Genomic DNA, 12,149 nt, shown 5'->3' on the forward strand with positions numbered 1-12,149 from the left:
CTGAAATTCTGAATAAGGGAGGTATGCCCTTGCGGTGCGGGGTTGGTGGTGGTCCAGTCAGACTTTCACGAGGGAAATTGCTGGCTCGTGTTGACCTTGCATTGACCCTGGGTGATGGATTGGACCAAGGAAGGGGGTTAGGCTTTGGTTGCTCCTGCTGAATCCGTCCCCTTCACAGATCCAAACCCCCCTTCCCCTGCCCCATTGCTGCCTTGCTGCCTTGGCCCCACTGCCACCTCAGAGTGGGCTGAAGAGTACTGATAGCTTTTGCGATCTAGGAGCAGCAGCAAAAACACAGAGCAACAACTAAGTCCTCTCCCCCCACCCCTGATGTGAACTAAAGAACACCAAGTACTTTTCGTGACCCAGGAGCAGCAGCAGGCTAAGACTCAACCCTCTCGCTGCAGCTGGTGCTGAAAGAGAAGCAGAAAGAGCTCCAGCTTGCTGGCCCAGTCAGGCAACAACAGCATCTGCTGCTGCAGCTGCTGCAGGAGATGAGTGCGCTCCCAGTGCCCACCATACACACCAGGCAAGGGAGGTGAAGCAAGGCAGGGTTTGGCCCACCCAGCAGCCACACAGTGCTGTTGCAGATACATAGAGGCAAAGCAGTGCAGCGAGGAAGGAGATAGTCAGCAGAAGGGCTGGGTGGTGAAGGGCCCTCCCAAGATTTCACTTTCTTTTTGCTCCCCCCCCCTTCTCAGATGGTGAGCTTTTTGCATTAAAAATGCAAAAGCTCAGCAACTCGGAGGTTTGTCATCATGTCATTGCCAAACTTCTGGGTTGCTGAGATCGCCACACCAGGTGCCACCAAGCCTAGCAACACCACTGCTCTCAGCCAGCCACTGCTCCACTGTGGTTGTGTGGCTGGCTGTGGCATGCAGCAATGACATAATTGTTGAGAATGTTTTCATTGTGCTGCTGATCATGCTCTCAGCACCTCTGCCCTAGTCAAACACGGGTCATCCAGAAACCCTTCCACCTGCTGGCTGCCTTGGTCCATTGCTTATCTCTGTTTATGTAAATTTTTCTTATGATTTGGGAGTGGGAGGAACGGGGAATAAAGAGAAACAAGCAGAAATAAACATCAGATTAAGAAGGGTGACCTGTTGTGTAACTGTGATCCTCTCCACCAGCTTTCTCTGCTTGAAGACAAGGCAACCTTCAGAATTCTCACTAGACAGAATTGAGCTGCTTTCTCTTAGTGAGCATAATGGCTCCAGAGACCCAAGGCAAGGTGTAGGCCACAGTAAACTGCTTGTTCATGTGAACATGCTATGCATGCTGTATATGTCTATGCACGTACCATATGTGTTGAGTCATTCATGTGAAATGTTAATACTTGATTATGTTTGGCTGGGATACCAGTTCTTGCATGCAAATGATATATACCTGGCAAGTGCAATTAAATATGACAAGGCATGCATGTACATAGGTACATGGAGCATGTACATAGGTTTAACTGTAGTACCCACCACATCTGCTTTGGCCCTAATAGGCCTTTGGAAGGATATCTGATTTCTTGTGCTATTCTGATTGTTCCCGTCATCATATGCTGGTTATATTTCAGGTGAGACCTTTGACAAAGCCGCCTCACTCTCTCTAGTGAATGAAGGGCAGTATCTTCTCATAAACCGAACAAGTATTTTACAACTGAGAGATACAATCACTTCAAGGTAAAGGCTTCTACTTCTGAATTAGCCCCTATCGGCTATTTTTATCTTCTCAATTGTCAATACATCTTTTAGCCCAGTTCCTCCCTGCCTTCTTGTTTGTATAATGGCTGTCATTGGGGAGAGCTTCCATATTTGTAGTACTAAAACTGGGGACATCGGCAGAAACACAGTATTACTCACCCATTCCCTGTTTTTATCAGGAACCTGGCAGAAGTCAGCTAGGTTTCCACCTTGCTATTTGGGGCACAAGACTAGAAGCTGTGCTGAAGCTGCCAAAACTGCAAGCAAATTTATAAAATGCCACTTATAAAATGCAAAGAGTAAAATACTTTGACGTTTAGGGGGAAAAAAAGGAGGGACAGGAACGTATTACAATTTATCTTTTTTGGGGTCTTTTTTAAAGCTAGGCTACTATGAGCGCAATCCTAAAGGTGTACTCGGCCGGCACAAGTCCTTTGTGCTGGCCTGGGTGGGTCGCAAACATGCCATGAAGCACGTTTGTGCCTCTTTGGACATCAGCTGTTCTTCCTATGCTAGGATGTGGTATAAGCCAACTTCTCCTCACCCTCCCACATTATGCCCCAGTCTGCTCCCCATTTTGGCCCTTCCGCCAGTGAAGCTGTGCCGGCATCCAAGCTACATTGGCATGCATTGTGTTGGTGTCCATGGTGCATCTGTCAGCAAGCAGGCTGCTCTGGCAGCAGGGCCGTTGTTGCACTGCTGAATGTGAACTCACTGCTGATGAGTCTCAGGGACAGGACTGAGCTGTAACTTCAAAGGAGGTTTGCTCTCAGATTAAATAAGCACCTTTTATATAAAAGTATTAACAGCAATATCAATAATATGTTTTGAGTTATTTGATAAACAGCTTTGAGGATTTTGGTGAAGAAAATCTGTAAGTGGTATGTGTTCATTAAAAGCAACTCTGCTTGTTCACGTGTGCTGCTGCATCTAGGACAGGTCAAAGTGGTTTGACTACCATGGACATGACCATAATAGGGACAAATTCAAGGGACTGAATATCACTTAAGGCATGCTCAAAGATAGTCTGAGTGTTAGTGCAACATAGGGCGCAATGGCCAACCGGTGGGCCTGCGCTGCATCCAAGGCAGGATTGGGGCCGCAAGCAGCTCAGCCCGGGGCAAGGGGAATTGCTTCCCCTTACTCTGGGTAAAGCCGCAGCAGACCCAATGGGACTACTCAGATCTGCGCCACCTCAAATGGTAGCACAAATCAGAGCAGTCCGGGACTGCCCTGGGCTGCCCAGGAATGGGGTTAGGATCTGCCAGATCCTGGCCCTGCCTCCTGCTCCCCACCCATCCACCCCTGGGAACACCCACTGCCCCCCCTGCCCCAAAACGCCTCCTCCCTGCCTCCTCCCCGCCCTCCCTACACCCTTCCCCCAGTCCACTGCGTTGGCCAAGCTCAGCCAACGCAACCTTCCTGGCTCCCAGGGCCACCAAATACCACTTAAGTCATTGCGAAAATGCTTTATGGCACTTTTGTGGCAAACTTGGGCTGGTGCAAGGGATGTGCGCCAGCCCAAGGCCCACTTTGGATAGGCCCACAGTGTTGTAGTATTGTGTAGTGTTCAAGAGTGTTGGAACCTTGGTGCAGGAAATTCGGGTTCAGATCTCTACTCAGTCATGAAGTTTGCTTGATGGTTTTAGGCATGGCAAATATAGGCAAATGTATCTCACAGAGTAAATGTGAGCTTGAAATGCTACTCTGAGCTCCTCAGTGGAAGAGTGTAATGCAAAAATAACCACTTTGCTGAAGTATTTTTATCCTGTAAAACTTATCAGAGCTTGAGAATTTCTAAAGATGAGAAACTGGGAAAGAAGGGCAGCCTGTCAACAGAAAAATGAAAAAAGACAGGCCGTTGATGAGCCTTGCATCTAGAACAGGGTGATCCAACATGTGGCCCACAAGGCCCCTTTTGACAGCCCTCAAAAGCCCCATCACAGCCACAACCCAACACCTCCTCCCACTTCAGCAGCTTTTTGATCGCCCTGCCACACCATTCTAACTTCTCCTTTGGAGAAGAAGCCAGAATGATGCAGCAGAGACATTGCTCTCTCTGCCACGTCCACTGTCATGTCCGCCTTCTTTCAACTGAGCCTGCCGGGTGGCAGCTTAGAATGCAGAAGTAATTGGCGGTGATGCCATCATGTCATCGCCAATTACTTCTGCATCTGCGCAGTTGGGGCGGAGAGGGGGTGATGCCAGCATCATGCAGCCCCCAGGTGAGAGAAGTTGGACTGCCCTGGTCCAGAAAAACAAAGAGCGAAGACCTGTGGGGTGGTATATCACTATTTGGAATAAGGTTTTGTATCATGCTGGCAGTTGTGGCCCTGGCAAAATGTATGACCTTCCATTGTACCACAGCAGGGGGCAGAGTTGTATAAACATTCCCTTCACACACTGTAAAAGTACACTTCCTTTTACTTTGAAGGCCTGGCCAAGAATATCTGACTCAATAAGCTTTTACATCTGTTTACTTACATATTATTCGCCACTCTTTACCAAGCATACTTTTTAGGTAGAAGAAATAGGAGAAAATCCTTGCAAGGGAAAGGGGGCATGTAATAGTGCAAGCAAGGAGGGGGAAAAGGAAAGGGGGCAGGAGATAGGGAAATCAAGAGGATTACTTGGAGAGAACTGGGGCTGAAAAACTGGGGGGGGGGAGTGTGAAGGGATTGGGCTGCCCCAGCTCCCATGCTGCTTGCCCGCACAAGCCTTTTGGGTTCTCCTGAGTCATCCAAGCCCGCCCCTGAGGGCGCACACTCCAAAAATCAGAGTAAAAGTTATTTATTATAACTGAGGTTAGTACTTTAAGTAGCTGCCACCCAAACTAGTGGGCTTCTCAAGGCCAGCTAGAAATGTCAGTACACACATAGCTACAGGAAAATAAGAAAGCTAACTGATTCTACTCTACTCATACGCCTATCTACACTTGCATTGTCCTTCCTTCTAGATGTTCAGAGAAGCAGAATCTCCCCTTGGCATTCGCCAACCCCAAAGGGGACCAAGAGCTCAGCCTCAGCGAAGCTTTATCTCACCCCCCTCCCCGGCCAATCATCCTTTTCCAATCTTGCTGAGTCATGCTTGTCCCACTTATCTTTTCAACCAATCATACACTTGGGTCCACTTTTGCCATCAGTCCAATCAGAACCTCTGCACGTACTTTTCTTCCATAGCGTGATCTCATCAATTGCGCCTGTGTGCTATCTCTGGGCCCTGGTGCTGCCCTTCTTCTTCCCAAGGCCATCTGGCCTTCTGAATTTTTTCTACTTTCCACTTCAAAGTTAACTCTTCCTCCCCCTTCCTGCTGCTTCACACCTTTTCCACTCCTTCACTCTGCCTAACTATGCAGTTCTAACTTCAAAGGCATAGCTTCCTTTCCCATGTTTACCCTCTATGTTAAGTACTCTCCCTCAGTTATTTTATCCTAACCTGTCCCATCACCCTCTTATATATTTAATAATCCCTTATAATTCCAATTCCCCTTAAAAACCCATACACCTTCTTCACAGGGAGTGTGGTAGTGGGAGGGAAGCGAGAGAGAATATAAAGAAGCAGGTTTATATATACCAAGTTTATTAAATACCAAGTTTCCAGCCATGGTGAAAGACTGTGCAAAGTTGCAGTTCTCTGTAGCCTGACCCAGGGCTACAGGCAAGGAGTGACCTCAGCAGGCCATGCAATCACTTTAACTCACTTTCTTTGGCAGTGGTATTCAGACTGGGGCATTGCAACTCCCCAGCCTGAGGGCCTGGTCTCTGCCCCCTTAAGGGGCGGGCGGGGGAGGGAGGCAGCGACACTATCCCCAGGATCGCATTGCTAACGGGGCTGCAGGGATTGGGATGTACTCACCACTCCCTGCATCAGCGTCCTGGGAGTGCAGGGAGCCCTGTGCGAGCATCTGCAGGGCTCCCCAGCATGCAGAAAGTGAAAGTGGAGCGATTGCGCTCCACTTCTGCAAACTGGAAGTGGAGTGTGATGTCTCCACTTTCTGCATGCTGGGAAGCCCTGCAGACGCTCGCGCAGGGCTCCCCGCACACCCAGGACACTGCTGCAGGGAATGGTGAGTACATACCAGTCCCTGCAGCCCCCCTGAGCGACACAATCCTGGGGATCATGTTGCTGCCTCCCTCTCTCCCCTCCCCTGCAAGCATTTACTGTGGCTTTCAAACTCCTAGAGATTTTGAAAACTGCAGTTCTATGGGAAAGCCCATCCCTCGCGCTATGTGGTTCTTCCTATCCTCAGACACTACCAGGTCTATACTACCAGGCAATTGAGCAACCGCTGTGATAATAAGGGAACCTTCAACTGGACATATCTTAGGCTTCCCCCAAAACATTTCAAAAACAGAGCAAGAGTACGAGACTCTGAAACGCTCCACACTCACACTAAGAATTAAATGCTAACAGCAGTAGGCATGTTGTCACTGGCTGTACACAAGGCAAGAAAATATAAGGGGTTTATACAGTACTGACAAATACCATGCTTCCCAAAGACTAAAGATACCTATTAGATTTTGCTTATTTCAGTTCAAAGAGTTGCAGGAGGTGTGGGACTAAGTTGCCAAGATCAAGCAATTCTGGTGCAAAAGGTGCAATAAGGCTTGAAAGCAAACCCAGGGCCTAGGCCAGCAGTTTTCAAACTCTCCAGGAGTTTGAAAACCACTGTAAGCCCTTGCAGGGGCGGGGGGGAGGCAGCAGCACGATCCCCAGGATCACTTGATTAGCAGTTTAGTGGTTTAAACACTTCTGGTCTAAAGCATCAGGGAGCCCTGCAAACAGTCACGCAGTGCTCCTCACGCCTCTGGGAGGCTGCAGGAGGCTCTGGTAGGTGTACCCAAGTCCTTCAGCCCCCTGAGCAGCGCGATCCTGAGGATCACGCCCCTGCCTCCTGGCTGCCCCTGCCCCTTAAGGGGACAGAGGCCAGGGCCCACTGGCTGGGGTGTCACAATGCCCTAGTTTGAAAAGCCCTGGCCTAGGCAGTAGCTGTAACTAGTTCCAAGGAGTGAAGCAAGGCAAGGGAGCAAAGGCTGCTTTCCTGGGGGAATGTAATGTAAGGCAGCTCACAATGATTATATAGCAGGTGCTAGAACAGCATTTTCCCTGTTCCACCTATGTAGGGAAAGAAGGGAGCAAGGCTGGAAAGTTAGAGAATGGTCTGACACCTGTTTTGAGTGTTGGTGACACTCCTTGGACACTCTTTGGTCCTTGGATAGCATAGCAAATGGGAAGCTTAATACAGCTCTAGCAGGTCCCTGCATGAATGACAGGCGCAGGTGACAGCAAACATAGAACAGCAATAGCATACATGAGATGCCTGTGACCCAGCTTTCTGTGCCTTAAGTGCCCGTCGAAAAGGTGGTGCTTCTGTGGATGAGCTCATCTTTCTTGTGTAAGATGGCCAGTGTCACTCACCCTTTTTTTCTGGCAAGCCTGCTGCTGTGTGTGTTTATAGCCTCTTGTCAGGATCAACCTGGATTCAAACTTAGGGCCTCCTGGTTTGGGAACTGGCAGTGGCATAGCTACGGCGGTGTGGATTGCACTGGGTGATGCACTCTGTTGACCAAAATTGTGAAAATCTTGGTATTTTCAAAATGTACCATCACATTAAATATCTTTTGGTGGGTAATTTAATGCAGCATTCAATGCATTGAAATATCTGTATTCTATCAATGTTATAGCCAAATAACCAGAAAAAGAAAGCACAACTGCCTTATATAACAAAAAGTGGATTTCTTTAATTCAAAATTGACCAGTGAGAGTGATTGTTCCAAGAGCCAGTGAGATGTTATTACGACACATCAGGGAACCAATAAGTTGTTGTATGTGTCAGCTCTCATTTTCATATATCAGAACTGATAGCAGAACTCTTATTCAGTTGTGTGCGTGTGTGTTATCAAGTCGGCCACTGCTTTATTATTAGTTACTGATTACAGATTTGTTGGGTGACCAGTACTGTTATATATATTAAAAAGTAAAGTTAATGGGGGTTACACCAAGCTTAATGATGCCACTGCATTAGGCTGCGCATATGATATTGTCATTATTCTGTATGGTATGGTCCAGGAGGAGGTCTACCATGGGGGTGATGCATTGAGCTCTCACACTGGGTGATGCAAACCCTGGTGACTCGTCTGGGTGTTGGTAGCTCTGGTAATGAGTCACTCAAGACGACTTTTTTTTGAAAGTGAAACTGCTTTGTGGATTACCAGTTGTCCATCCCTCCTTTATTTCTCTTGAGAGGTTCTTCCAGGTGTGTTCTCATTGCAATTTATCATGAAATTGTCCAGCTGTTATTTTTCTTTACTGTCAGGTCTGTTTCACCTTATCATCCAATCATATATTGTGGGCTAATTTCTTTTTTAAAAGGGTAGAGAGATACCATTGTATTACTGCCCACATCCATACCTCCTTTGTAACTTCATCCTTCATAGAATCATGCAGCTGTTGCCTAAATATTGGTAATGGTTCCTCACATTGGTACTTAAAGTTGTGGAATGAATTTGTCTTTCATGGAAATCTTTCTTATTGGATGGAGTAATCTGAAATCACATGCGAGTGAATAACTAGATTAATGTTAGCACGTATTTTTGTCTCTATCTCCATGGAACAGACTAGGTGAATCACTCCTTCCCCAGGAACTCATCCATCGTTTCCGCGCCAACATTGTTATCAGCACAAATGAGCCATTTGAAGAAGACCATTGGGAGGAGATTGCAATTGGAACTCTGCATTTCAAGGTATGAAATGGCTGCAGCTATCCAGTAGTGTTGTATGCTGCTGGGTGTTGTAAATAGTGTTGTAAGCATGCTGGGATAGAGATTTCGATCAGCTGCTCATTCTAGACTACTTTTTGAAGGATTGCTCAATTCAGCCCCTAGCTTGCCATTGACTCTGCCTTCTCATTTACACTCCTAGGGATCTGCCCCAGTGCCACCAACTGGTGGGACAGTCCATCCAGTCCCACCCTCAAGCTTGCTAAGGCTTGTACTTCACTTTCCAATGTGTTCTCAGCAGCTCATGTCACATAAATAAATTCTACTAAAATTGGTATTGCTTATTATTGGGGGAAAAAATTACACCACTAGATACATATAACAGGTTCTGAAGATCTGAGGCACTGCAGTCAGGGCCTAGGAGAAGAGGGTAAAGGGGGTAATTTGTACCCAGGGTCAGAAAGGGGGCCCAGGAGTCAAAGGAGGGGGTCCAGGAAATTCCTGGGATCTGACATTTTCCTATCTCACCCAAGCTCACTGCTTATGCATGATGCTGGGAGCATAACCATGGCATTCAGTGGCAACTGCTGCTGCAAGCCATACACACTGGGCCCAGAAATGCATCCATGACCCTCCTTAACACAGTGTCAAATCAGGGACTAAACTGGCCTGCTATAGTAGCTCTTCGGCTTGTGAATCTGATCACCGTGAAGGAGAGTATAGGGGCGCAGCTGCAAGGCTACAGAGTGAGCCTAAATACATTGATGCTAATTTTCAGCAATGATTTTCTAAATTTCAGAGATTTTAAAGAGACTTAGATGTGTGTTTTTGGTTTTCCATATTACTTTATCTAGCTGCCAATGCTGCATAGTTGGGTAGACCTGGGCTCCATATCCAGAAGCCTGGTAGACCTGGGCTCCGAAGACTATTCTGGCTGTCAGCACCCTCCCCCTGCCCTATTTTGCTCCCCATTCTGCCTTCCCCCATTGCCCCCTCCCCCTTTAGGAAGGGGCGCAAAAGAAACTTTTGTACCCCCTGATAAAATTCCTCTCAGTGGCCCTGACTGCAGTTATACAGTCAAGGCAGAAGCATGGGGAGAAGAGAGATGTTAGCCTGATGGAAACATGGGAAAAGAGAGAAGGATAAAGGGGGAGCACAGAGGTCAGGGGCAATAGAAACAGAGGATGACATGGGCTGAGTAAAGAACAGGAGCAGAAGGTGAAAGAGAAAAAAGAGTTGATAACCTTGAAACTGACAAAGGGGCAAAAAAGCAGTCTCGGTGTTATCTGGGCACCATTTCTCACCCCTTCAAGAGCCAACCAGGCTAAGTGGCGAAAGACACCCGAGCTGGGATCACTGGTTGGCCAGGTGGAGGTCTGTGGGACTACCTGAAGAATCCCTCTTTTTCTCATTCCCCTTTCTTCTGCACTCTGCATTTTCGCATATAGCTAGGGTGGGCTGGTGGTGGAAGAAATCCCTCAAGAAATCACTCTTCAGAAACATCCAGTTAGGTTCATCTACCCTCTAGCCCAGGGGTCTCCAAACCCCAGCTCGGGGACCAGATGCGGCCCGCAGCAAGCCTCTTTCTGGCCCACAGCCAACCTCTTGTCCCCTGAAAGCCTCTAGCCCACTCAGCTGAACATGACCAGAACTGTGCTCTGATAGTGTCTGGAGGGTGTTCTAAAGGCCAGAGAGGTTGAATGAATGAGCCCATTCATTCATTTATTCACTCACCTAAGTTCAATCTCTTATTTATTTATTTAAAATTTATATTTAAAAATTTTTTTCTGGCCCTCCGCACCACACCAGATATTTGATGCAGCCCTCTGGCCAAAAAGTTTGGAGACCCCTGCTCTAGCCAATATTATAAATGACTGTGTCCTATCCCTCCCCCTTCAGTGTAGAACTCCCATCCTGGAATGATGCACAGGTGGAGGAAGTACACAAAGCATGTCAGTGACGAACTCTGCTGCATGAACCAAAATACAAGCAAATGGGAGTGAGCAGTGAAGCACATACCCAAAACTCTCTTGCTGTTCTCACGGATGATATAGAGGTTTATAGAGCCCTCTGACTATATTCTAGCTCCCACAGGAATTGTCCATTGGCTGAAGCTTATATATTGCCATCCGTCACTTGCTCAATTTAAATTATGGTCCTTACTTGCCTACCATTGGTTCTTGCTAGACTTAAGCCAAAACCTATTTTTAAGAATGTTTGACTTGAATTGTGGAACTGTGGATGAGAAGTTTTCCCCATTAATTTTCTTCACTGCTGCCTGTTTGTGTGATCCTGTTGGCGGCGGTGATAATTCTACTACTGCCAGGTATCTTTTATTTTCCTCTCCAAAATTCCTTCTGTTCTTACCTGGACAAGAGGGAAGCATAACTTCTGCTTCTGCTCTCTTTCTGGTCCTGAAGCTAGTCCAGAATGAGGGCAGAAAAATTCTGTTTTCTCTGGCATCTTCTGAGTAGGATGGAACATTCTTATTCAGATGTTATCAGAGTGAAGGCAGGAAGCAATGGAGAAAGGAACAATGCCCCACAGCAGAAAATGTGAATGCTGAAGTATATAGAATTTCTTCAAATAAAGAAATAAAATAAATATGACGCAATCTGTGAATGAGATAAAAATGCAATGGAGAGACCATTTTGGCTTGACCCTAATTCTTGCGCAGATACCAAGACTGAAATTATTGAAGAAACAGCACAAAACATGTTCATGCTGGCTATGATTGCTACATGATAGCTATTGAAATTTAACTTATTTGCTAAGGAGAGCATCCAATCTAAGAGTCTTTTCTGTGAAATTTTCAGGTAATGGGACCATGTCATAGATGCCTGGTTATCTGCATTGATCAACAAACTGGACAACGAAACAAGGAATTTCTTCAGAGTCTAGCTTCTACCAGAGATAAAAAGGTCAGCATAAAAATATCTCTGTAAAAAAGTGAATGACTAGATCTTTATTTTTTTTTTCATTAAAAACATTTTTATTCTACCTTTCCATTGTTGCAGGAACTCAGGACAACTCACAGTATACAGTAACAATAAAATAAAATAAATAGCAAAAATATAATATAAACCAATCATCCTTCTTCTCCCAACAGCTTCCTTTACCTGCTGCGAGGAATAGTGTGTAACCTGGCTAGGTTTTCAATAAATAATAATCCAAGAAAAAGCAACATTGGCAGTTGCTGTGTAATAAAGTTACCCTTATCACTCAGTAGGATGATACATATGAACAAGCTTAGTTTAGTAATCCAGGTGGCTTACATCACCTATACAAAAACTTGGTAAGACATCTGTGATACTGGGTTGAAATAGAACAATACTGTATATACAGTAATATTGTGGTTAAAACATAAACTAGCCTCAGTTTTCTTCTGCCTGGCATCAGCAGTAGTGCCCTTAGCCCACAAAAAGTATAGTTTTCAAGCCTAATTTTTGAGCAGCAGAGCATGACTGTTTTACTACTTTTTTATTAGATGTTCAGTAGGTATAATTTTAAACAGTCGAGAAAAGATTCCAGTGGGAAACATTATACCAACTTTTTATTTTGCCATACCTAATCTCTGCAATGCATTCCTTAATTGCCCAGTAAATGCAGTCAGTCATGTCTTTCTAAGTGAGTAAATATGTATTTGAAAGGGCACTTTATTGTGATGTTATCTCTAACACTTTAAATGACTGGTGCATTTTCTCATGTCCTTGACCTGAATGTATCCAACGGAGCC

At 46.0% G+C, this 12,149-nt stretch overlaps 1 protein-coding gene across 1 annotated transcript in view; it reads left to right on the forward strand.

Moving 5' to 3' along the window:
* Window positions 1-12,149, forward strand: part of MOCOS (molybdenum cofactor sulfurase) — a 118,279-nt gene that overhangs the window by 91,984 nt on the left and 14,146 nt on the right. Inside the window, exons 12-14 of the mRNA XM_066628806.1 lie at window positions 1,568-1,673; window positions 8,311-8,437; window positions 11,230-11,334. Of these exons, the coding sequence (XP_066484903.1) occupies window positions 1,568-1,673; window positions 8,311-8,437; window positions 11,230-11,334 (338 nt within the window). The remainder of the gene's footprint in view (window positions 1-1,567; window positions 1,674-8,310; window positions 8,438-11,229; window positions 11,335-12,149) is intronic.

Source organism: Tiliqua scincoides, chromosome 5 (genome assembly GCF_035046505.1).
Source record: "Tiliqua scincoides isolate rTilSci1 chromosome 5, rTilSci1.hap2, whole genome shotgun sequence".
NCBI classification, from domain to species: domain Eukaryota; kingdom Metazoa; phylum Chordata; class Lepidosauria; order Squamata; family Scincidae; genus Tiliqua; species Tiliqua scincoides.